This window comes from Diachasma alloeum, unplaced genomic scaffold, assembly GCF_001412515.2.
Source record: "Diachasma alloeum isolate Michigan unplaced genomic scaffold, Dall2.0 Dall_scaffold_00420, whole genome shotgun sequence".
NCBI lineage: Eukaryota > Metazoa > Arthropoda > Insecta > Hymenoptera > Braconidae > Diachasma > Diachasma alloeum.
The window spans coordinates 170122-198032 of NW_021680559.1; the positions used below are offsets into that span (position 1 = coordinate 170122).

Here is a 27911-nt window from a genome sequence, read left to right on the forward strand (position 1 = left end):
CAAACCTTGGAAGGTTCGTACGAGGAGTTTCTTCAGGTCGTTAATCAAGGTTTCCTTCTAAAAAAAATCCTCTTTTGAAGATTGTCAAGAGTGCCGGTAAAATTTAAATTCTTGAAGAGGACCGCATGCAATTATTCTCTCCACCGCTGGGTCCACATCAACCTCCATACCGCAACGGGGGTGGGGAATATTTAGAAAGTTTTTAAAATGAAAATGAAAAATGATTCTATATTTTTTTCGTTTGACATGCGATTGTTTTTTCAGTTGAAAAAAGTGAAGAATGAAGTTGGCGTTTAGAATGAGGCGTCATAACACTCGTTCTTATACTCAAGTCAGGTATTCAGTATCCAATTGTGAATATCTCTGTCAATATTCATCCGATTCAAAAACCGCTCCCTCAACTCCGTCTTATCCTTTCACGAGGAATATCGCTATATAGGTCACATGCGCAAATTTTGTTACACCCTGTATAGGACCCTCCCCATATATGGCGTCCTTCTCATATGTAGGAACCGTCCCCGGATATGTAAGACCCTCTCATATATGGGGACCCTTCTCATATATGGAGAATTTATGTATAAGGACCCTCCCCATATATTGGGAGGGTCCTTATACTACATACCTATCTTGGTGCATATTACCAAAGAAGTAACCTGGGTTGGGCCGGTTGGGAGCACGCGATTAGGTGAGGATTCGGGTAGAGTGGGGGTATGCCGCTGAGGTTACTCCTTTGGCAAAAAGCCCTATATCATCTCATTCCATAATAAAATTTGAATAATGCAGCTGTTGAACATCCATAGTTATACCCGCACGGTCACACAGGAGGGGGGCGAGCAAAGCGAGCGGAGGGTGAAGCCCCCCCGAGGTTGACGAGCGAAGCGAGCAGGGAGCGAAGCCCCCTAGTGTTAGGATAAAATGGAATGGAATGCAATGTTTTGGAAGCTCTATGGATTTTTTTCTGTCTCGGCCCACGCTCTTCGATACTCATAACTCCCGAATTCCAACAAGTTCATGGACCTTTAATACCACTTCTAGCGGGACCTCAAAAAGGGTTTTAGGTAGAATAGTCCTGCAGGAATTTCTAGTGTATATCATCCAGGTTTCACTGAAATCCTCGCTGGAGGTTCTGCTGTTGGAAATCTCACTAAAATGCCGTCTGGACCTCGTGTTCCTAAAACGCCCAACTTCCAAATTAACGTCTAAGTTCTCCTGTTTCCGAATGCTCTCACTTGAATTTCCCACTTCAAATTTTTCCCCACGTCAAATTTCACCCACTTCAAATTTTTTCCCCTGACTCCTGCCTGATTTTTTCAACGCAGGGAGAAATCAAGGTGGAATCTTCAGACTCTACTACATCAATAATTAACAACTTCACACCTTGATATTCTTAGAATTTTACATTTAACATTTTTTCAACTCCACCCTTTCCAAATCGGTATCTGCAGCTTCAAATTCTTCTAACTCAAGATTTGAAATATCAAAATTATTCAACTTTGAAAATTTTCAAGCTTGAAATTTCAAACTTAGAAACTTCACACTCCGAAAATTTGACAATTTCAGAACTTGAAATTTTTAGAACTTGATAACTACAGAATTCGACAACTAGTTCTACCAAACAGGGTTGCCAGATTTTGGCGGTTTATAGCCAAAACCTGTACAATTTTAAATGGGGTGACATCACGATCTGGTAACACTGCTACCAAATCCTCTCGCCGTGAACGGGAGTGGGATTACGGACAAGCCTGCTTGGGCTTGTGTGTGGTAGTGAAGCGTTCTCGTCAGGGGGTTGAATGGGAAGTATAGGGAGGAAAACATGAATATCTTGGATTCCTGTTAGATGGAAGGTGTACAGAGGGAAACATGAATATTTTGGAATCTAGATTCGAGAAAAAGAGCTTTTCATGTGGATACCTACATATATGCTCTCATCTCTCAGTCTCCGAACCTCACTACTCAAGACCTTCAAAAATATCAAGGGCCTGCAGCAGAGCTTCCAGCAGGATCTTGAACAGAATTCTGACTTCAAAGATCGTGCCAAAGGTGCAGCAGAAAGTTGTGGTAATAATTGCGTCTAAAGTCTTTCTGAAGGTTCCCCTTCAAATCCTGTCGAAGGTACAATGGAAATCTCTCCTGGAACTCTCGCCCAGGTTCTCTTGGACGTCCCAGATTATGTTCAGTTGAAATTCCCAATGGAAGACTCATTCTTCCCTGAAGTTCTCATCAAGTTCCAGCTCGACATCTCGTCAGAAGTTCTACTCTAGGTTCTCCTCAAGTGGCCCTTCTCATTGTCTGTTGAAAGCTACACTAGAGAACTTGTTCGAGTCCTGCTCAAATTTCTGCTAGAGGTCTGTCTGAAATTTTTTCAGACATGAGAATTTTAGCGCATGACTTATGAGCTTTAAACACTGAGAGTTGAGAAACACTCATAGCTTCCAATGTAACATGAAATTGTGTCCTGACCTATCAATGTTCTAAGACTGTCTCAATTTCGTAGCAATCTCAGTCATTATCCGATTGATTAAAACGAATTATATCATACCCCGTAGATTTTAGAATTCCACCCCAATTTCACTCTCATAATAATGACCTTTAAGCGACGCTTGTTGATTTCGACAGTAAAAGGTCGATATAACGTTCGATATAACCTTCTTAAGCTTATTTCATGGGTGTTCCGATTGATGTAAGATTGCAACTAATCACCGATGAAAACGATAACAATGGTGTACTAACAGGATGAAGGAATCGTGAATCTTCCATCAATAACTGAAGTAGAGAAACGTCATAACACGGTGCCCTCAGCCATTCTAGTTGGCATGACATCGTTGTCTTCTATATTTTTTCTCCATGATAATCTTACTGTTCTTGTGTTAAACAGAAATTACTGTGATCATGGCACGCAATAAAGATATCCAAACACTGATAACAGAATTTCAGCATTGAGTTTCAAATAGCATTCAGCGGCGAATGTCAACAAGTTTCAGCGGGGCACATGATTTAATCCCTTGAACAAGAAAAGTCTCGAATCGTCCCGGTATGAGAGAAGTAGGAAGCCTCTCAATGTATTAGTACGCCATAAGGAAGGCCCAGATGCGCACACAGTACAGTTTGAGCACAACACCACCATAATCTTATGTAACAGTCCACAGCTGGAAAGGATTGGCGTGAAGAGGCTGACGATAATTGAGCGTAAAAGTATAACAAAACGGTTATAAATTTTACTTTCCAAACGCACGGTGTTCAGTCTATTTCTGACCTTTATGGTCTTTTGAAGTTTGAAAATTCATCAACTCGGAAGTCAGTTGGTATGATTTGCAGTGCGCTTACAAATCATAAACAACTCACTTCCAAATTGAGTAAAGATTCAGAACCAAGCTCACTTTAAAATGCTCCGTTTACTTGGAAGACAGTGGTATGCACCAATCATTCAGATAGAGAATTTCCTCTATTATTGCTAATATTATTGATTGCTGATTTAAACTAAAATTGGGGACATTAATTAAAGAACATACGGATCAGTGGTGGAGGTTTCATTCTCTATCGCTCGGCTCTTGATACTTGATCGGCATCAATCTTCACATGCTGACGGTGATTTCTTTGCAATTTTCCCTCAGGTTGAGTCAGGTTAGGTCAGGTTAGATCAAATTCAAAATTTTCAACCCCACAATGACAACTTAAACTTTTAACTTCCAAAATTTTTAGAACGAACTATTTTATTTCAAAATTGTCAACTCCAAAACTTATAACTCAAAAAGCTTCAACTTAGAAGTTTCTAGTTGGAAATTTCCAGCTTCAGAACCTCACACTCCAAGCTTTCAACATCAAAGTTTGGAATATCGTCATTTTTCACTTTGAAATTGACAATTGGAGAATTTACAACTCCAAAATATTCTGTTTTGAAATTTTCAACTTTAGAACTCCAAAATTCACAACTTCAGACATTTTCAAATCAAAATGATCGACTTCTAGCCTTTCGATTTTACAATTTCCATTCCAGAATTTCGAACTTCAAACTTCCAAAACCGAGATTGGCAACTTCAAATTATGAATTTTTCAAACTTTCACACTCTCGATTCCGAAATTTTCCTCTTAAAAATTTCCAGAGATAAAAATCGATAACTTAGAAATTTCCGAACGTTTACACCCGAACACTGCAAAATTTTACAAATTCGAAGTCTCCCAAAAACGAAACTTCAATGGGAGTTCCAAGAAGAGCAGGACTATGAAGAGGACCTTTAACTAGCCCGGATCGACGGGATTGACTTCAGGCGGGGTCTCTAGTTAAATTTCTTCCGCTCCTCAAATGATGCTGAAATGTATAAAAAGATTTATAAATAACCATTCAACCGAGGAAGGGAATCAGCAGTTACTACAATGAAAAATGACATCTTCCGACGTGTGCATATCATAATTCATACTAGTTGTAAGTGCTACGAACGACCAGCAACCAACCTCAACGCCTCGGTTCATATCGTCTATTGGAATATCCATCTCTCCCCCTATTCCAAAATGCAGGATATCTCTCTCTCCCCCTATTCCAAGATGTGGGATATCTCTGAAAATCATCCCGACTTCTGATATCTCTCGCATGACTTCCTCCTCTCCACTCGAGTCGGCTGTTGCTTCGATCTCTTCTGCTTCTGCTTCTACTACGATCTCTCCGGCTTCTGCTCCTGCTTCTACTACTATCTCTCCGGCTTCTGCTTCTATCCCTCCTGCTTCTGTCTCTCGTCTCGTTTTGCCTTGAGTCTCTACTATTAATTCTATCTGTATTTCTGGATCCATCTTCTGTCTTTCTGGCACTCCGCCCTTCGTTCTTAGGGGAGTTTCCCGTGTCCTGTGCTTTGCTGGGCCTACTCACCCCTTTCCCACTTCCATTGCTGTTATCGGTCGCCTGATCGTTCTGCCTTTCATCTACAAATGTTATGTTCTGGTTTCTGGCGAGCCATGTTGGAATATATACGTGGAATTAGCAATCATAGTGTGAGCTCGGGGATCTTTCGTACTATACAAATTTCCATCCACGAGACACGAGACACGAGGCACGAGACCGGGGATCCTTCGTAGCATACAAATTCCCATCCACGAGATACGAGACATGAGTCACGAGTCACAAGACACAAGACACGAGACACGAGACACGAGACACGAGGCAGGGGCTTGAAATCCTTCGTACCACACAGATTGGCATCCACGAGTCACGATACACGAGACACAGGGCACGAGGCCCGAACCCGCGGATCTTTCCTAGCATACCAATTTCTATCCACGAGTCACGAATCACGAGGCACGAGACACTAGGTACGGGACATGAAGCTCGAGTCCGGGGATCCTTCATCGTGCACAAATTTCCATATACGAGATACGAGACACGAGGTACGAGGTACGAGCTCGGGATCCTTGGTACCACACAGATTTCTATCCACGAGTCACTAAACACGAGACCGAAAGTACGAGACACGAGTTGCATACACGAGACACGAGGTACGAGGCACGTAACCCGAGCTCGGGGATCCTTCGTACTATACAAATTTTCATTCAAGAGGCACGAGGCACGAGGCACTAGATACGAGGCACGGAGCACGATGCACGATGCCCGACCTCGGGGGCCCTTCGTACTATACAAATTTTCATCCGCGAGACACGAAACACGAGACACGAGGTATGAGGCCCGACCTCGGGGGCCCTTCGTACTATACAAATTTTCATCCACGAGACACGAGGCACGAGGCCCGAGCTTGGAGATCCTTCGTACTATACAAATTTCCATCCACTAGACACGAGACACGAGCCACGAGCCACGACACACGAGACACGAGACACGAGACAAGATACACGAGACGCGAGACACGAGACACGGGGTACGAGGCACGAGACTCAAGCTTACATAACGATACATCTTACCTTGATTCAAGTTTCTCTCTAGATTTTCCCCTGATGATCCAGAAATGTCATCATTTTTTAGAATGACCTGCTCTTCAGAAAGGGTCTGCCGTTGAGGAGCCATTTCTTCCTGACCTTGTTCAGAGATCTCTCGTTGAGGAACTTGTTTCTCAACTTCTTCAAGGATCTCTGGTTGGAGGACTTGTCCCTCAACTTCTACAGGGATCTCATGTTGAGGAACTTGCTCCTCTACAGATCTCTGAATAAGTGGAGGACTACGTTCCCCAGCTTGTTCGGGAGTTTTCGGCTCAGACCTCTTTAGCTCAGACCTCTGAGCTGGTCCAGAAGGCCTCGGGTTTTCATCTGAATCGGAATCTTCGTCAATAAGTTCCCCAGCTTGTTCGGGAGTTTTCAGCTCAGACCTCTTCGGCTCAGACCGCTGAACTGGTTCAGAAGGCCTCAGGTTTTCATCTGAATCGGAATCTTCGTCAATGATCACCAGTTCGGAAGATTTCGGTCCAGAAGGGCTTGGGGGTTGATCTGAATTGGAATCTTCGTCACTGATCGTCATTGGTTCAGAAAACTTTGGTTCCTGAACTAGTTTGGAAGATTTCGGGTTCTTGTTCTTTTCTCCACCATCAAAAACTCTACGTTTTGGACTGCGGTTCTTCTCGTCTGGTCTTTTCTCTTTACCGTTCTTTGATCGACTTTACACTGGTTCAGAAGGAATCGTATATTGATCTGAATTCGAATCTCCTTCAGTGTTCAGCGTCGATTTCTGAGCTGCTTTGGAAGGTTCTGGGTTCTTATTCGTGCGTTGACGTATCCCTGTCGTTGGTTCTTCATCAACACCTGCACGTTCTGAACCGTTATTCTGCTCGTCTGTTTTTTTTTCTTTGATATTCTTCGATCGACTCCTTGTACACAACTGTGTGACAATCCGTTTGTATTCCTTCTCATCCATTCGATCGTCCCTTTGGACCAGACTGTTGACTGCCCCTAGACATAGGGAGATCTAACTTATCTCATCTGAATTTTGCGTGGAGAGAGAATGACAGGAACGAGACGAGAAGGGTCGGCCGCGATAACGAGAGAAAATAAACCGAAATAAGACCGTTTGGTACTCGTGAGAGGTACTTTTTTTGGGACACCCTGTATATTTTTCCGAGTAGATATGATTCTAGAGATGAAATGAAGCGAGACGAGGTGACACAAGACGAGACAGTAGGATGTTTCAATTTTCCACTAGATGAGAAAAGAAATTTCTATTGTATTTTCATACGAGAAGAGACGAGAAGAGGGTTTCCTGTCTACAAGATCAGACGAAAAATAAAGTTTCTCATCTCGTTTTCACTCGTCTCGTCTGATGGCATCACTAGTCAATCAATCAGCTGTATCGTTCGTGAATGGATGGCCAATGATTAGATTTATTAGATGTGAACATTGGTATGAGAAGCGACCAGTCTGTCGATTCTATTTCCCAAGATATTTACGTATTTATCTCCATAACCCGCATCTGAACCAATCACATTTTTTTTCATCTTCTTTGTCGATTCCATTTTTTACCCTATCAAGATCATTTTTGGCTCAAAATGTGCGAAATGCTATCAATATCATCGAAGTATACATAATTTCATATCGACAGAGTGGTCCCTTTCAATGTTCAATACCATCTGGACTTACACCTCACAGCATTATACACCGACTTCGGAATCGCTTCTTTATTCTTCCCACCCTGTACCGTCATGTCCTTTAATTTTTCGCCAAGAAGAAACCGCATCAACAAACACACGAAATCACCGGGTCTATTCCCACTGTACTGGAGGGCATGCCTCAATAATCTTTTCTTCACAAACACTTCAGTATTTGGATAAATTTCAATCTATAAAAAAAGTTATACAATGTTGAGTTTTTATCAGTTTCATCTTCATTCTTCTAACATACTTCATGTCCACGTCTTCGGGCCGGAGGAAGCAAGTTATACTCCTTTTCATCATTGAGCAACTTGCGTTTGGATTTGGCCGTCTTTGGAATTTCTGGAATAGATCATGTTGATCATATATTGAAAAAATCAAAATGAAAAACTCCATGAAAACACCAACATTAAAAAAATTGATAAATCAGGAACACTTTGTTTGTTTCAAGGGAAATTTTAGGTTATGCATTGGACTGACATTCCCCCATTTCTCGTTTCAGTGGAACGATCTCGCTAGTCCTACTATATCTAGACTGTGCCAAGGTTCCTATATACCCAGGGGTGGGATCTTCAGAGCACTTGGACGGTCTATTCTATACTTTAAAAATTTGCCTGGAGAGGGCTACAAGTATCAGAAACCACATTGAAGTATTCTCCCTATCTACGGTTTTGCTACCGAATGGAAGCATTGAAATCGTTCAATTTTTCGATTCTCTAATTTTACCTGGAAATGATGTAGATTGGTCTGAAACGTAAAAATACAAAATTTGAGGACTATGTGTGTATGCACGGGTGGTCTAATCGGTCCACTTGATGGTCAACTTTTAGAAAATCGAAGAAATATACGGCTCAAATAATTTCGAAAAATCTGAAATTTTGTCAGATTATAGGTATCAATGAGTGGGAAAATTTTGGAGTGGGAAAATCTGAAGTGGAAAAATTTGAAGTGGGAAAAAATTTTGAAGTGGAAAAAAATTTGAAGTGTGAAATTTGAATCGGAAGGTTAAAGTGGGGGGTTTGAAGTGGCAAAAATTTGAAGTGGGGGGTTTGAAGTGGTAAAGGTTTGGAGTGGGGAGAGTTACGAGCACTAGACAGAAGATACGAAACATGGGATCCGGATCATTAGTCGCGGGCCATGAATACGAGACATGAGATGCGAGACACGAGACACGAGTCACGAAATAAGAGTCACGAAACAGGAGTCACGAGTCACGAGACATCAAACACAAGGCGCGAGACGCGGGACACAAGTCACTAGGCATGAGACAGAGAACACGAGTCACGAGACATGAAACCCGAGTCATGAGTTACGGCTCACGAGACCCGAGATACAAGTCACGAGTTACGAGAGACAAGGCACAAATCACGAGACATCAGTCACGGGCTGCAGGGCCCAAGTTGCGATGTATAAGGCACGAGTCACGAGGCACAAGTCATGAGACACGACTCAAGAAGATCGAAGAATGTCAGAAAAAGTGAGGGTTATTTCCATTGAGTATGTGACATCTTACCATTTTCATCCTCAGTTTCTCCATCCGATAGAGTATAAATACGACTTATTCTTTCTGGTCGCTTAAGTTTTGTCGACTCATCATGAGCTTGGACGTCTCTATCTATCCTTACTGCTCCTGCGTCCTTTGTATGTTGAGATGGAGCTGTTGTCTTCCTAGAGACTGGCGACTTCAATCCCTGACGTCTACGAGAATCTCTTAGTTGAGGAGTGTCCTCAACATCATCATCTTCATCATCTTCAGTATTTTCGGGAATCGGGGTTGATGCAGTTGTCTTCATCTGAGGAACTGACGTTGGTGACTCACCATGATCTTTTACTCCTCCACTTTTCTTTGTCGCGTCTGCATCCTTTGTAGGTCGAGATGGAGCTGTTGTCTTCCTAGGGACTGGCGACTTCAATCCCTGACGTCTGCGAGAATCTCTTAGTTGAGGAGTATCCTCAATATCATCATATTCGTCAGTATTTTCGTGAATCGGGGTCGATGATGCTGAGGTTTCTGTTAAATCGTTGTGACCGCTTTTCTCTGCTTTTTCGTTGTCATTCAGCTTTCCACTTCCTTCTTTCTCACTTTCATCCTCATCAGATTCTTCAGCATCGGCGTCATCAGCCTTGGTGGTCTCCCCGACATACTGAGCTCGAGCCTGGCGTTTCCTTGTGGTGAGTGGGGTTTGGGTGACATGAGTTTTTCTTGTTGGGCTTACTCCGCTGGATTTCGTTGTATGACTATCGGATGGACGTTTCCCAATGTCCTCCCTCTTTTTTCTGAGTGGGCCCCTTTTCTTTCGATGGAGTCTGTCTTCAACACCACTCTCTGAATCCTCGATGACAGGATAAGTTCGAGCCCTGGAGGTCACTTCATCATCGTCATCACTCAGACCTGCCGCTGAGAGTAACGATTTTTCAAAGTCGCTAGTTTTTTTAATTTTTTTGGGTCTTCCTTTGCTTCTCCAGGGTGTTCCACTCGTTGAAAAGTCCTTCTTTTCCAGATAGTCTAGATCATCTAGAAGAACGAATTGATTTCCTAGCGGATTCCACACTCAGTTGTTCGCCCAGAATTGATACGTAAATCGATTGATAACATGTAACGAAAATTAACAATCGAATTCGGAGTAATCGCGTTTACACTCTGTGAGAATTTTGACTGCCCTCCCGAAACTTGAGTCACGGGACATAAGTCCCGAGATACGAGTCACGAGACATGTGATTTGTTGGTACATACAATCGTCATGATTTTGATAAATATCTGAAAAGCATTACCAATCACGTATGAAAAAAATTCAATAGAAAAAATTCGATAGAATTTCTATTGGAATTCTACTGAAAAATTCTATTTGGTTCTTGCGCCATTTCTATAGGAGATATTGAATGAAGAAGTCAATAGATTTTCATTTTTCTATGGAATTCTTTGGCCTAAATTTTCTAAATTTTTTCCGCTATATTTTCTATTGTTTCTCATAATGAAACCCAAGAAAAAAAATAGGAAAATGCCCAAGAAAACCTGTAGAAAAAAAATCTATTGACTTGTCTATTAAATATCTTCTATAGAAATGGCGCAAAGAACAAATAGAATTTTCGAATAGAAATTCTACTGAATGTTTCTATTGAATTTTTCATACGTGAATATTCTGTCACTTTGAATCTATAATTGTTTTCACTTCTCATTGGATATTCACGTATGAAAAAATTCAATAGACATAGCTATTTTCGTCACAGGACCGAAAAAACTTTTCTGCCGAATGGTTGCAGACCGAGGCGAAGCCGAGGAATGCAATCACACGAGTCAGAAAAGTTGTTTTCGGTCGAGTGACGAACGTAATTTTTCTTCACTGTCTGCAAATGGAGTTTGACGGACACGGAGTGTCCGTAAAACGACGTTTCACAGACAGTGTGATGAAAAATCAATAGAAATTGCATCGAATTGCTATTGGAATTTCTATTGAAATTCTATTGTAATTCTATTGAAAAATTCTATTAGCTTTTTGCGCCATGTCAAACTAGAACGGACTGTTACATAGTGATAGCAATCTTACCACTTTCTTCCAAAACTTTTTTTATTTTCCAATATCGGCCCTCCCATTTTGCCATCAACTCATTCTTCTTATTACAGCCAATATTCTCCGTCAGAACCACAGACACGGTACCCGGATCACTGGCCCAGAGAACAATTGCGTATTTAGCACGTTCACCCATATCGTAAGATCTCTGGAATGAATAAACAATTTTTTTTTTGACAATTTTGAAGAATCACAATGAGATCGTTAATGAACATTGTATTTGACTAGAGCCTCACGGCCGATGCACAACAAGAAAATATGAAAATGAAGGAACAACTAAACCAGGCTCACTTTCAACCTTGCAATTCACTGTCCATGGAATGATCACAAAAAAATATCAAATACTCACACTATCCTAATGCTGAGAACGTTTTTGGAATGCCAGATCCTAATGAAATCCTTTTTTTCTATTTATTGTCGAATAATTTTCCCTCAGGAGATGTCAAGATCAGCGGCAACTTCGGACGTAGTAAAAACACAAGAAGTAGATTTAAGATCGATCAATAGAATTCATTTTTCGTATTCGACTGTTTTTTTCCTTTCGAAAGGGACGAAATATAAATTTATAGGCCTTCCGTGAATATTTTCAACAAGGATTTTTCGTTCTTTCAATTGAGCATGGTTTCAATCAGCTCACTCCAATAGTGTCTTTGACATTTTTTCCCGAAATTAGTATATCATGAGATAATTGAAGAATTAAGGAAATAAATTCTGCACTTTAATGTGGGAAAATGGAATCCCTAAATTCGGGAGTGTCGTATCATCTCTTCAATGGAGAGTTTGAAGGGAAAGTGTCACAACATTTTTGTGGAGAATTTTATCAGCTACAAAAAAGTATTCTCAACATTCCTATATAAAATTAGTAGATCACGAGATGATTGGAAAATGGAAGAACAAAATTTTTCACTGAGTTGTGGAAAAATGGAATCGAAGAATCGCGAATCGTTTTTTAACGTTGATTTATCTTGACAATGAGTTGTTTGAGGGGAAAATGCCAACAGACGTTTTCGTGGAGAATTGTGCCAGCGACAAAAAGTTTTCCCAACATTTATTTCTTAAAATCAGTGGATCACGAGCATTAAGAAACTAAATTTTTTACAAGACGTGAGAAAATGGGATCTATCAATTTGGGAAATTTTTCCACTTTGAATGATTTTTGGAATCATTATATTGTGAATGAAGGGCTTATGGGGGAAGTGTCAGAATACATTTTCATGGGAAATTTTTTCAGATGGAAAAGGTTTCGTCAACATTTTTCCCTAGAATGAGTGGATTAAGAGATAATTGGAGAATTGAGGAGCAAAATGTTAAACTGAGATGTGATGAGATGTAGTTGGACAATAAAAAATCATTTTCTCAATGTTGAGTTATCTTGTTGATCAGGGGTTTGAGAGGGAAATGTCAGTAAATATTTTCTCCGTGGAATTTCTTTAGCTACAAAAAGTTTCCTTTACATTTTTTTCTAGAATGAGTAGATCATGAGATAATTGGGAAATTGAGGAACTACGTTTTGCGCCGAAATGTGATAAAATGAAATCAATCAATTTCGAATAATTTTTAAGTGTTGAATTATCTTAGTAATGCAGGGTTCGACGGGAAAATGTCAATAGCCATTTTTGTGGAGAATCTTGTCACTCAGGGTCAACTCTGGGTTTGATCTATCAGGATTTCTTCTAGAACGAGTACATCACTAAATACATGCATAAAAAAATTCAATAGAAAAACGTAGCGAATTTGCTAGACAATTATTGGATTTCTTCAGAACATTCTATGAGTTTTTGGCCGTTTCTATCCTCCACGTTTCTTTCATTCTATCTTTCTTTTCTTACCACCAAGGAAATCAAACAACAAAATTTCGAAAATTTGAGCCGAAAAAATTCTGTAGGAAATATCTCAATTGTTGTACGGAAAAATCGTTCTATTGACTTTTTCTATAAAATACTTCCCATTCAACATGGCGATAGAAACAGCCAAAAACTTATAGAAAGTTCTAAAGAAATACAATAATTGTCGAGCGAATTCGGTAGGTCTTTCCATTGAATTTTTTCCTACGTGTATATAGTGATCTACTCATTCTCCCTGATGAATCACACCCAGAGCTTCTCGCTCTTTACTCTGTACTTTCTCCATGAACCCAGAGTCGACTCTGATTCGACTCTGATTGATTTATCAGGGCTAGAAAAAAATATAGGAGAAACTTTTTGTAGTTGACGAAATTCCCGCGAAAAAATGCCTTTTGACATTTGCCTCTCAAACCCCTGATCAACAAGATAATTCAACATTGAGAAAATGATTTCTTACACAGATAAAAAAATACCAGAAAAATTACTGGGCTAGCCCGGTATTTTTACTGTGCGCCACCGGAATTTTTCACACGAAATCGGAGAAAAATTCCTGCAGCGCACGTGAAAAATTTTGGTGCTGGCACATAAATTTTTCCGGGTCCGTTCAAATGAGCCCATTTTACCGTGCTAGCACAGTAATTTTCATGGTATTCTTTTCTCCGTGTATTATCTAACTACATCTCATCACATCTTAGTTTTAAAATTTTATTGGTTAATTCCCCAATTATCTCTCAATCCGCTCATTCTAGGAAAAAATATTGATCAAACCTTTTGCATCTGAAAAAAAAATTCCCATTACAATGTATTCCGGCAGTTCCCCTTTAAAGCAGTCATTAACAATGTAATTATTCCAAGAATTATTGCAAATAAAAAAATATTCCAAATTGATCATTTTCAGTTTCTCACATTTCGTGGAAAATATAGTTTCTAAATTCTACAATGACCTTGTGATCCACTGATTTTAGAAAAAAAATGTCGGGAAAACTTTCATCGCTTACATAATTCCCCATGAAAATGTCTATTGGCATTTTCCACTCAAACAACTCATTGTCAAGATGAATCAACGTTAAACCACCATACCTGAGTGTTTGATTCCATTTGACCACATCTCAGTAGAAAATTCTGTTCTTCAATTTTCCAATTATCTCGTGATCTACTCATTTTAGAAATAAATGTTGAGAATACTTTTTGTAGCTGATAAAATTCTCCACAAAAATTTTGTGTGACATTTTCCACTCAAACTCTTCATTGAAAAGATAATACTACACTCCCAAATTTAATGATTTCATTTTCCTACATTTTTCATTTTCCCACATTAAAAAGCAGAATTTATTTCCTTAATTCTACAATAATCGCATGATCTACTAATTCATGGGAAAAATGTCAAAGACATTGATGAGGTGAGCTGATTGAAACCATGCCCAATTAACAGAAAAGGAATCCTAGTTGAAAATCTTCATTGAAAGCCTAAAAATGTATTCTCATCCCTTCTGAAAAGAAAAAATCATTCAAATGCGAAAAATGGATTCAATCGATCGATCCTAAATCTACCTCTTTTATTTTCACTACGTCCGAAGTTGCCGCTGATCTTGACATCTCCTAAGGAAAAATTGATCGACAATAAATAGAAAAAAATGATTTCATTAGGATCTGGAATTCCAAAAACTTTCTCAGCATTAAAATAGTGTGAGTATGTGATATTTTTTCTGTAATTTTCAAGATTGAAAGCGAGCGTGGTTTAGTTGTTCCTTCATTTTCATATTTCCCTATTGTGCATCGGCCGTAAGGCTCTAGAGAGGCTCAGATACAATGTTCATCAAGGAGCCCATTGTGATTTTCCAGAATTTTCCAATAAACTTTGTTTATTCTTTCCAGAGATCTTAAGATATGGGTGAACATGCTAAATACGACAGGCAGAGGATATTGGCTATGATAAGAAGAATAAGTTGATGACGGAATAGGAGGCCAAATATTGGAAAATATAAAAAGTTTTGGAAGAAAGTTGTAAGAATTTCATCTGTATTTCACACTCCATCCTAGTTTGAGGTTTTCGCGGAAAAAGCTCGCCAGTGATGCAATTGCAGGTCTCGTTCCAGCATCCTTAAACGAATCAGAAACTCCCTTATTCAGAACCTATTGCGGCACGGTCCAGTACTTCCCATAAAAGCAGGTTTGAAAAAAATTACTACAATAACCTAGAGTTTTTGATGAGACATTTTATTTGATTTTTTTAAATTATTTATCGGAGAACGGACGAAGGGAGAAGAAATTAATGACACGCATGACAAAATTTAATAGAAAAACCTAGCGAATTCGCTAGACAATTCTATTGGATTTTTATAGAATTTTCTATAAGTTTTCGGCCGTTTCTATTGATATGTTTAATAATTTAAAATAATTTAATAATTAGTGCTACACACAACATCCAACCACTATTTCCATTCGAAATAAATTGAGTATTAATTCACCAAGCGAAATATTTCATACTTACAATGATCTCCGCCGTTATTACACACAACCAAATAGTAACAGAATTCCCCGAATTGCTGCTTCTCACGAAAATCTATCCACCAACTACACGATAATAAATCTCTCGCCTGAGAGAGGAGATGTATCCTACTTTATCGGCCGTCAATCGCTATTAATAGGTTTTAGGGCTATAATCCCTAGATAATTCCATTGAATATCTGTCGATGTTACTCTACGTTTTTGACTGTTTGGATTGGAATATACTCAATAGAAATTTTTTCGGCTGGAATTTTCCTATTTTTTTTTCATTTCTTTCTTTTTTCTTTCCAGCAAGAAAATCAAACAAAAAAATTTAGTACATTTGAACCGAAATCAATTTTGCAACGCTAGACAAAACAGCCTATTCCTTATTTATCCTCGCTCGTCTGGTAATTTTTCCTTAATCCTTATATCTCTGGTAATTTTTCCTTCTTCCTTATATCTCTCTTCGTTGTGTGTCAGCCTTTAGGGATTCGGTCGGTCGAGAACTCACTTATGTTTCTATCAAATCTGAAGTTGCTGCTGAGCTCGAAGTTTCGAGGAAATTTTACAACTATATAAATATGAATAAATAATTACAGGGAGAACTAGAATAAATAGACGAATCTAGGCTAGAAAATAGTGTGAGTGTGTCGTCTTTTTTTCTATGCTTTTCATTCATTTGTCTGATTGAATTTTCCATTTCTTTTTCTTTCATTGGGTTCCTTCTCACCTGTCATGGCCGTTGCATCTTCTCATAATCTTTTTTATTTGAATAAGAGGGAAAAATGTGTGGGAATTATTAAACCCGGTACGTTTTGGTGTTTTTCTCCTCTCGATTAAATTTAAAAGTTTCCGGGGTTTTTCTAACCTGAAAAATTGTTTAAAAAAAATAATTTTTTACCCTTGCAACTTGGTAACCTCAGAAGGCCGGAATACAGGGTTTGCGAAAATGGAAGGTCGTCTTTATGAGGGTATTTCAGGGGGCTCATTTGGAGACAAAAAGTCTCATAACATTTTTCTCTCCGACGTTTTGTTAACGAGTTATTCGCCAACACAGCGGAAATGCAACGCAAAACACCCCCTCTTTTTGGAAATTCATAGCTCCTCTCTGACTTAGACTGGAGGAATAAAAATTATGGTAATTGATTGGGAATTTAACGCACAATGAACTGGAAGAAAAAATTGTTCGCCTATCATCATACCCGGCTGAGAAAACCCGTAATGAATTCCAACGCGGCGTCAGAGCTATTCGACTCTTACACGCAATGTAGCAATGAAAATCCGTGTCAAAGTAAAAAATTGATATTTCCACTCTCGTTTATTATTGAAGAATGCAATTGATTGGATCCGATGGGCCGGTAAATGCCGTCATCCCTCTGCCTTAAATGGAAAGGGAATATGATCTCTCTATTAGGGAAAAACGTTTGATTGCCTGTCGTTTTTTTCTTAATAACTCATGAACAAACCGTCGGAGAGGAAAACGTCATTAGAGTTTTTATCAAAACTCCCGTATTTTATTATGTTTATTGTAAATTCGACTTAGTTTGAATTTTTCTATAACTATTGGTCATGTAAATGAAACCATTCATGTATCATTTTGGAGGGTATTTAATATTCTCCAAGATAATGCATGGTGATTCCAATTTAATTGAATTCTCATAAAAGTTATAGGAGATCGTTTTCATTTTTTACGTTATGTCACATGTCAAAAATGATAGTTTTTGCCATTTATGGAGGTTTTTGATTTTACCCACGAGAACATATCATAATTCTAGTTGTAGGTCTCATCGAGGAATTTCCATCTCTTCCCTCATAATGATAAGATTTTCTCCTTTCCTGTTTAAATCTGTGAATATATCCTATGTTCACGTGAAAATCTATCAAATTACTTTGAAATTGACCCCTGAATGATTTAATTAAGGCGAATTCTCATGAAAGTATAGGAGTTTTAATCAAAAAATTAAACTTTATCGCGTATAAAAAATTGAATAGAAAAACCTAACGCTTTCTTCGACAAATTCTATTCAAACTTTCTTCGAATTCCATAAGAATTCTATTGGAAAATTATATTTCTGTTTTACGGCATTTCTATAGAAGACATTTAATAGAAAACTTGATAGATTTTCTTTTTTCTATAGAAATTCTCGGCCGTAATTCTTGCAAAATTTTATCACTGCATTTTCATTGGTTTCTCATGATAAACCGCAAGAAAAAAAAAAATCCATGTCCAAGAATTCTCATAGGAAAATGAAAATTATTGATTTCTCTATTAAATATCTTCTATAGAAATGATGCCGAAAACAAATAGAATTCTTCAATAGAAATTAAGAATTTCTTAGAACAAGTGCTAGGTTTTTCTAGTGAATTCCTTCATAAGTCGTGTTGTTCATCATAAACTCAGCTTCGTTTGCATTTTTTTAGAACTATTGTTCAAGTAAATGACACCATTCATCGAGGCTTTAGACTTGACCAGTGGGGATATATTGTATTTTAATTTGAAAGTGTCGTCGAGATCTTAAAATTGATACACCATTTTATCAGATCATTCACTAGATCAATTGTTTCAAGCAATAATGTAGCAATCTTAACATCTCTTTTTTCTATCAATCGATAGATTTACTCAGTTTGTGATCAAATTTGTGAAATGAAACATATTTCTTTCTCAGGTAAAAATCCGCATAACAGTTGATGGGTTTCACCTGTCTTGATTGGATATACTCATACATCAAATAAAAACAGGATTGAATCGAAAAACATTTTTTTCTTCAGTACAAAAACAATTCATTAGTTTCAATTACTGGAATCATTGAAATTTGAAGATAGTTTTTTGCTAGTAGAATTGTTGACAGAAAAGAGTGAACCATTGAATGAAGTAATGAATTCTCGAATAAAGAAGTGAAAAAAAGTATAAGTACCAGGAGCGCGCGTCCCGCCAAGTCTAGAAAAAACGAAAAAAAAAATCTCATCCTCCTTTCAGATTTAATTTGAAGTTAAATCAATCCCTCTACAAAAATGCCACATCATCGACCAGACACGTCTTTTTCTAAAAGAACTAAGCAACGCCTAGTTAAACGAATGCGTACAATGTCCTACTTGGAGGACCGCAACGACGAGGAGGAGAGGGTAGTTGACAATGAGAGTACAAGTGATGAAGAGATTGCACGTGATAGAAAGATGGAGATGAGACATGATGCAGCAGCTGAGGATTCTGAGTCGTCCAGTGGTGAAACGGCTTATGTTTTCAGTAATAACTCATTAAATTCTAATTCTAATGTATTTTACGTATCGGACAGCGAAAGATGCGCCTCGGTGTTAACACACTGGGGTATCTCCCACTCTCTTCACACGGATTTTTTCCAGGGAAAATTCTCTTCAGAGTTCATAGAAGTCCAAGAGGATTTGTTGCATGCAACGTTTATTAGTTGGCGAACTTTTTTTCAATAAAATGATTTTTGAAAAATGAAATTCAGCACATTGCATGTTGCAAAGCTAATCGCGATCGTTGATATACATGAAAACTTCAGAAAACTTATCTCCAATTTTGGAGCACAAGGGGCATTCAATGGGTTCGTTCCCCCCATCTGAGTTGCAAACCAATGGAAATGTAGTATTTGACGTTTTTGTGGATTAAGGTATTATATAAGCTTGGAAGTGAGGTTAGGTGAACAAATCGCGTGGTGTCATCAAAATGATAGAAAACTAATCAGTGATCCTCTTCCATATTATTCAATAATATTCCAATAGCATTGGCACTATTTCCATATGGCAGAATATGACTATCGATGAAAAATTCGGACATTGTCAGATATAACCTAGCTTCTGGCTCTCACACAAGGACACAGCGAGGATTAGAATAAGATAGTTGTGGAATTGTTTACAACAATAACATTTTGTACATAATTCATCACGTAGATTGCGGCAATCGTTCGGACAATATTGTCCAATATTGTCCAATATTGTCAAATTTTTTTCACTGAGTCCCTCGGGTATTTTTGTCGGGAATAAATAACTAGCGGTGGGTTTTCTTCGTTTTCAGTGCGCGATCAATGCCTCATGTACATTTGTGAGTAATTATATTTCGTTCGTCGATAGGTTAAAATCAGACAGAAAATTTTCGAATATGGATGAAATAACGCGATTTCAGATGGATACGAATAACAGAAAGTGTCTCGTAGAGCTCGAGGCTTATATAATACCTCAAAACTATATTCATATGGGAATTTCATTTCAACAGAAAATTTTAATTGCCAGTTGTCATGCAACTCAATGGAAATGAATAAAAAATCATCAAAAAATTCTACTGTTTTTCCACCACCAAATGCCGAATACTGCTCCTCTGTCGGGTGGCAATTCTGCTGAGGGAAATGATCATGGCAACCCTTCGAGATGTTCGAGCGATTCTGGGAGGCTCAAAGGAATCTGGTACCTAATTGAGCCATCCCAACAATCACCAATGAGCAGAAGGTGCACCAAGGAGAAAAAAAAACCATGACTATGATATTGATTTCTGTCCGTTACATATGTACATTCGAATGGCAGGATTTGCGTAGAACTATCTCTATTCATTGCCTATTCCCCGTTGACGCGAGTTCTGCAAGTTTGCTTTGTGAATTTGTTTCATTGTTCAAAAATTCGTGAGGATCCAGTAACAAACTATGTATTATAAAATCATTGCAAACTATTTTCAAATTTTACCGCTCATCAGTCGGTACAGCAGTTATCACTGCCGACAGCCTCATGCAGTCCCAAGTAGCAAACCTTGCGAAAGATATCTGAAAGTATACCAAAAAGGCAGACTAATGTCCGTTCAAAAGGTATCTTGCAGTCATACGATAACTTTTAGTTAACTTCTAGGTAACTTCTAGACACAAGTTACCTTTTTGGACAGACATTAGACAGCCTTTTTGGTATACTTGCAGATACCCTCCAGAACTGTGCTGCTTGGGGTTTTTCTAGCCACTGCTGCCAACGTGACAGCCCGAATCTCCGCGTTGAGAAATCTCGGCGAGAGAAGTTGAGAAAAACATCGAATGAAATTATTTGTTATAGAGATATTTTATTATTCCAATAAGAAGCTTATAGCAATATTTTGTAATGGAACTATGATTAAAATTTAGCTAGGGTGTACCATTGTTGAGAAAAAAATAGAGAAAGGTTCAAGGTATTGTGGATAGGGAAGTTGGTCGTGTCTATGGCACATTCCACCAATTATCGACCAGTGATCCAGCGGCTAATTTTTTATTTGTCTGAAAATTTTCGAATTTTGCTTAAAAACTATTCATTCATTTTTCACCAGTATCGATTGGGTTTTATGCGAAAAATACATAGGACCTTATTCCAAGAAAAATGTCCACAGTTTTGGAAAAAAAACGCAAAAGCTCTAACACCATTATATCACAGTAAAAAATGTTTTTTCGTCAAATATCGTTCGTTTTCAACCACGCACCCGTCATAAGTGAAAACTCGAGACCTGCCAGGAACAACTAAATGAGATATCATGATGGTGGAAGTAGCAATACTTCCTTTGATTGTTGACACATTTTTAGCAAGAAATTCCTGTTTCAAATCTTTTTCGATCCGAGATATGCAACATTCGGAGATTGTCCCAAAAAAACTGCATTGAATGATCGTTTTCAAATATTTTTATCTATAGAACGATAACGACAAGGATAGAGTGAAAAATATTCCAATCGCGAATCTTGTCCAGGTTTCGTGTAACTAGTTTCCAACCCCTCACGTACGGGCTTAAAACGATGTATCGAGCCACAAAATTGTCCTATCGGCTGGGGTCAATACATCGTATCGATCCTTTCCGCCAACAGTAAGAAATTATTCTCTCGAATTCTAAGGTACAGATCGACATTTGGAAAAAATATTTGGAAAGTCAATAAAATTGTATTTTTTCTTTCAATGCATCTTTTAAATTTTTTTTATAGCAACAAAAGCTGTAGGTGAAAATATTATCTTGCACCTATTTAATCATATTTAATCATGTCGATTGTCGAACAAATTTCACCCAAAAATTTTGAAATTTTTTCTAAAAATACTTCGATGACCTTTCTATCAAATGGCACAAGATGAATTCCAATTAATTGAATAATATATTTGTTATAAATAAATTCAGCGACTTTAGAAATCTCGGCGAAGAATGGTCTTGGAGAATAAATCGGTGTAACTTGAATGCGGAAAAAAAATTATCGGGGCGTTTATGTCGAATTCCAATGCATCCAATGCATTTTATTTTAAGTTTTCTCGATCACCTGTTGTCGAGTGATCGCTGTCTAAACAACGGAATTGGCGCGTCGTCGTAAGCCTCCCGGCCGTTGGGACAATCCGCGTTTCAGGGACCCCGTATGTGAGAGGTTAAGGCACATTAACCCTCTGTTATGAGGGGCAAACGTGAACTTCCACGAAAGAGGGCTAACCCTTCGAATCGTCTCCGTGTGAGGATAGTGGGGAGTTCGGCAGTGTATTAGGGCGCCATAAAAAAAACACTGTGGCGCACACACTACTACAAAATGGCGAAAAATGGGCAAAAGTTTCACGACTTAATGGGTCAAGTTCAAAAATCACCTTCAAGGGAATTATTCGTCAAATAAAATCGTTCCGTTTGTCTCTTCCATCTGAACTTAAAGATCACTTAGCTCGTTTCTTCCGTTTGATCCTTGAGAGTGTTCAATCTTATTTCATTACTTCGATCACTTTGAATATTGAGCTCTTTCGACCCTCCTAAACATTCAGCCTTCACCCTTCAGACCCTTCCAACTCTTCTGATCATCTAGCATTTTCGAATCATTCAATAACCACCAATAACTAACCATAATAATAGTAGCAATAATAGGCAGGTCAGTCTATCGCCTTATAGATTATTGGCTTCTACATAGCGACAAAAGGAACACAGTTTTTAGTCATCGGGAGCACGAAAACATATGAAGATTAAACTTTATGGAAAAATAGTCTACGATTTTCTCTTACATGACATCGGTTTTACATAACCTCTAAAATGGTATAAATCTGCATAACCTATACGAGCCTATATGAACTTGAAAAGAGGATTTCTATTGAGGAGAAGTTCACCCCAGAAGAGGAACTTTTTCGTTTTCAGACGAAAAACTGATCAAAATACTATTTTCGGCGTGATTTTCTCTCTTGAATCCGATTTTATAGGTTTGAATTATGTCTGGATTCAAAAATTCTAGGTTCGTTTTTTTAATGGAAAAATCACCTTGACAATTCGCAAACTAATTTTTTCAAAGATTTTTTTTTAACATGATCAGAAATTTCTGCTTTTTGATTAAGAATTTTTTTTGAGTAACATTTCGAAGTTCATTAGTCAAGCAAAAAGGTCGTTATTTTCAACTAACAGTCAAGAATGTTGGACGGTTAGAAGCGTTGAAGGCTGAACGGAAAAGACGACCATTTTGATAATCACCCAATTACGAGAGGGGAACGATTGTGGGAATTGAACAGGAGAGCAAAACAGTCAAGGGTCGAACGGTGCATGTTAAGTGTCTTGAATTGTCCAATGAATAATTAGGTAGCACTGGAATTATTGACGTAATTATGATTCTTCAGGAACCGATAATGGTGAGGATGAATCGGTTTTCAATGCAACGGATTGGTCAGATTCATCAGAGGATGGGAGGTCAAAAAATTCTCTCCTTGAATTTCGTGCAGTTTCTGACAGCAGTCAAAGTTCACAGGATGATCAACAGTTTGAGGAATCTGATTCTGAGGATGATTCCCAGAATTTTCCACCTGAAGATGATTCACATAATCAAGAGCCATTGTATTCTGGTGCCCACATTACTGTCGCAGAGAGCATGATAATGATTTTGCAATTTTTTCTGAGACACAAATTATCGAATTCAGCCTTGATCGATTTATTACTCCTGATTGCTGCACACTGTCCCCCCGAAAACAAATGTGTCAAGACCCACTACTTCTTACGAAAATGGCTTGCAAATTCCAATTACGAAATTGTTAAACACTTCTACTGCCCGAAGTGTTATAAGAGGCTAACAAATCCGGACGATGCATGTTGCCCAGCTGACGAACCAGCTGACGAACCAGCTGATGAAACAAGGGAGAAAACAGCGGAAGAACCATGTTATTTCATTGAAATCCCACTGAAATCCCAACTGACAGAATTGTTCAAACGTCCTGGTTTTTATGACAGCTTATCCTATCGTTTCAATAGAACTAAAGAGAACCCGGAGAATCTAGAGGATATATATGATGGAGAGGCCTATAAGAGTTTTTGCTCAGGAACATCACGAGTAGACTTGAATTCACAGAATAATATATCGTTCACGTGGAATACCGATGGGGTTTCACTTTTCAAATCCTCAAAATCCGAAATTTGGCCATTCTTTCTCAAAATCAATGAACTCTCTCCTGATGAGCGGGACAAACCATCAAATATCCTTATGGTCGGTCTCTGGTGTGGAAAGGGGAAACCAAAGGCCAATCTATTCATGGAACCATTGATACAGCCTCTGCGGGATCTATATCGTGGGATCTCACACTATATCCACGATCAGGGCAAAGAGACCTGCGTTCAAGCTGTGATTCTAGGTGGTACATGTGACTTCCCCGCCAAAGCTTCTTTCTTGAATTTGGACCTATACAATGCAAAGTATGGCTGTCATAAATGTCTGGCTGAGATCTGCAAATTTCTCCAATACAGGGTGTATAGTGAAGTCAAAGACTGGAGACTGCGAATGTTAGAGCAAACTAAACGTTATGCACGAGAGGCGCACGCTCGAGGGAAGTCCGTTTATGGGGTCAAGGGCCCAACGGTTCTTGCCATGATCACGAATGATTATATTCGATCCACCGTCATTGACTCGATGCACCTGGTGTCGAATATTTCCAAAATGCTCTTGACTGTGTGGTTCGACAAAGAGAACCGACATCACCCTGCTTCCCTTTACGAGCACACCAAAGAAGTGAACGAGCGCCTCTGTTCGATTACACCACCTTCTTTCGTCAAACGAGCCCCGAGGACCATCAATGACCTCGCGTACTGGAAAGCTTCAGAACTAATCTTATGGCTCTTGATATATTCATTGCCAGTATTGGAAGGAATTATGTCTGAAATGTATTTCTCACATCATCAGCAATTAGTTTACGGTTTATATCTATTTTATCGAAACTCGATTCCTCCTCCAGATATGCCGAAAGGGAGAGCTCTTCTTGATGGATATCTAGGACATTTTGAAAATTTATACACAGCGCGCTTCATGACCTGCTGCTTACACTCATTACCACATCTTGAGCAAATTGTCCGTGATTACGGACCATTACACCTAACTTCATGTTTTGCTTTTGAAAATGCCAATGGAGTAGTCAAATCATATTTGCACGCCACGAGAAAGCCACAGTTACAACTATGTGAAGCTGTTGCGCAATATATGCAATTATCAACTCTTCGATCAAGATACCTACAGCCTGGTAGTAGTGCCTCCAAGTTTTGCGACCAAGTGGAGAAAAAGGGTAGGCACCGCTCCAAACTGTCCCAAATGGAGAGCGGTGAAGCCATCATAGGTACAATCAAGAAAATCCTGGAAGTTCCACACTGGATTCGCGAAAGATTGGACCAATCTGGTATCGATGGAACAACGGTTTACGACTTCAACAGATTACTGCAAAACAGATATTTTTATGTTGCGAAATCATACAACAGAGCAGTCAAAACGAATTCGACCTGTGTAGAATTTATTCTCGATGATGTGAAGCATTTTGGATTCATCGAGAAATTTGTACGTGTCTCAGATTGTTCCTGTGACAATAGTCGCTGTGAAGCCTGCCTAAATCAACCCCAAACTTTGGCTTTCCTAAACAAATGTTCCACGTCACATCCATTCAAAATACTCCAACCTGAAATCGACGACGAGGTTGTAGTGGATTTTGTTCACAAAATAAATCTCGACTCTGATACTGCTCCGTGTGTCGTGCCTGTGTCTCAGCTTAGAGCGGTGTGTTTTTTCGTCAAATTTCCAAATTCTGATGCTTCTTACGCAATTAAATCCATCAAGCTATAAATCCACCCCGAAATGATCGAGACTCATCATAGGAATCGGGCAAATATGAGTTGCTCTACGCGACTATAATTTGCTTTATGCGACTCTAGTCTGCTCTACGCGACTTTGGGCTGCCTTATGTGACTTTAGTCTGCTCTACGCGACTTTGATCTGCTCTATTCGACTCTAGTCTGCTCTACGCGACGCCAGTCTGCTGCACGCGACTCTCGTCCGCTTGGCGTGTCTTGGTACTTTGCGCGACCCCAGTCTGCTTTACGCGACTCCAGTCTGCTCCATAGGACTGAAAATTAGTTGTGTTATCACCTCATCATCTAATGAGGATCAATGTTCTCTTAACAAGGTGAGAATTATCATTATCAAACTTTAAAGTTGTCAAATTCCGCAATTGTCAAGCTTTGAAGCTGTTGAGTTTCGAGATTGCCAAGTTTGACAGCTGTTAAGTTTCAAAGTCATCAAGCTTCGAAGTGGTCTCGTTTCGAAGTTGTAAAATTCTTCTTCATTTTACTCTTTCATATTCTCTAATTTTTACACAGACCATTATCCTCACTGTGAAATGTCCCTGAATACATTCCTAAACTAACGGAGGCCGAAAAATGACTATTGATAGGAGTCGGCTACTATTTGGCCTGCATCGACCCCCTTCTAAGCATTTCAAACCACTCTCGAGAAACGAATGGAGAACGAAAACATTCTCAAAGATATGTCCCTCTTCAGCATACATACAGTATGTATCTAATATGTGAGTAGCAAACCGTTCTTCATATGTAACCTTGAATGAGGCTTCTCCAAGGATTTCTATTAATTTCAACTATTCAATCGGCTTGAATGATTAATCATTTTAAATCTATCTTAAGGTACGCTGCAATCCAAATGGAAGCATGGAAGAGATTTCACAATCAAGTTTCGGAGGCAGACTACGCATGTGCATCCCTAGAAACATGGAATAGGGCGATCCACCTACAACCGAATATTGATACATTCTGAATCCCTCAAGTACATTGAATCTAATCAATCTAGATGCTCGAAAATGTAAGCAGTTGGAATACGTTTTTGATCGCACTGATCTCAAAATTATTGTTATTGATCGAAGAGTTCGTCTGATGAAATTGTAAATGGTCGAAAATGTTCAATCACGGGAATATGAAGTTATTTCTTAAAATACGGTCGATTATAATGGATGATTGTTATCCCAATGAATAGCATCATTATTGTCGTTCTAGGTTGTCATATTCAGCACAAACATTTATTAGATTGCTGAATAAATATGAAATAAAACTAATCGTACTCACTATTTATACAATTATTTTGTTTTCACAATTATTATTTCAATGGGGGAATTTCATGAAATTTTTTCATTGTTGAATATGGAAATTGGATGAAAAATATGAGAAACATATTTTTTTTATTTTGGAAAATAATGAGAGATTAAAAAGTTATAGGCGATTAAAAACGTCGACACTCATGACGTCACGCCAAAACACCCATATACAAACCATTGTGATGTCACGGATGTCGACTTTCTTCACATGATTATAACTTCATGATTTTTAATTTTTCTTCAAAATAAAAAATACGTATCTAATATTTTTCATCCAATTTTCGGATTTGATCATTTACTTCAATAAAAAAAAAATCATGAAATAGCCCCATTATTTCATGTTTTTCCCCATCGAACCCCCGCAATTCGNGCATGTGCATCCCTAGAAACATGGAATAGGGCGATCCACCTACAACCGAATATTGATACATTCTGAATCCCTCAAGTACATTGAATCTAATCAATCTAGATGCTCGAAAATGTAAGCAGTTGGAATACGTTTTTGATCGCACTGATCTCAAAATTATTGTTATTGATCGAAGAGTTCGTCTGATGAAATTGTAAATGGTCGAAAATGTTCAATCACGGGAATATGAAGTTATTTCTTAAAATACGGTCGATTATAATGGATGATTGTTATCCCAATGAATAGCATCATTATTGTCGTTCTAGGTTGTCATATTCAGCACAAACATTTATTAGATTGCTGAATAAATATGAAATAAAACTAATCGTACTCACTATTTATACAATTATTTTGTTTTCACAATTATTATTTCAATGGGGGAATTTCATGAAATTTTTTCATTGTTGAATATGGAAATTGGATGAAAAATATGAGAAACATATTTTTTTTATTTTGGAAAATAATGAGAGATTAAAAAGTTATAGGCGATTAAAAACGTCGACACTCATGACGTCACGCCAAAACACCCATATACAAACCATTGTGATGTCACGGATGTCGACTTTGTTCACATGATTATAACTTCATGATTTTTAATTTTTCTTCAAAATAAAAAATACGTATCTAATATTTTTCATCCAATTTTCGGATTTGATCATTTACT

General features: G+C 38.4%; 1 protein-coding gene across 1 annotated transcript; it reads right to left on the reverse strand.

Moving 5' to 3' along the window:
- Positions 1–6589: 6589 nt before the first annotated feature.
- LOC107042115 lies at positions 6590–11279 on the reverse strand. Its single transcript, XM_015263007.1, has 5 exons — positions 11195–11279; positions 9088–10089; positions 7825–7916; positions 7564–7762; positions 6590–6879 (listed from the first exon to the last, which is right to left on the reverse strand). Exons 1-5 carry the CDS (start codon positions 11277–11279, stop codon positions 6590–6592), a joined length of 1668 nt encoding a protein of 555 aa, XP_015118493.1.
- Positions 11280–27911: the final 16632 nt, after the last annotated feature.

What these genes read in the sequence shown, in the direction of transcription:
- LOC107042115 (XM_015263007.1), bottom strand. Translation starts at nt 11,279, where the DNA reads ATGGGTGAACGTGCTAAATACGCAATTGTTCTCTGGGCCAGTGATCCG. An exon ending in TCTGACGGAGAATATTGGCT is followed by an intron (nt 10,090 to 11,194) that starts GTAATAAGAAGA and finishes TCGTTCTTCTAG; the next exon opens with ATGATCTAGACTATCTGGAA. An exon ending in AGAAACTGAGGATGAAAATG is followed by an intron (nt 7,917 to 9,087) that starts GTAAGATGTCAC and finishes GATCTATTCCAG; the next exon opens with AAATTCCAAAGACGGCCAAA.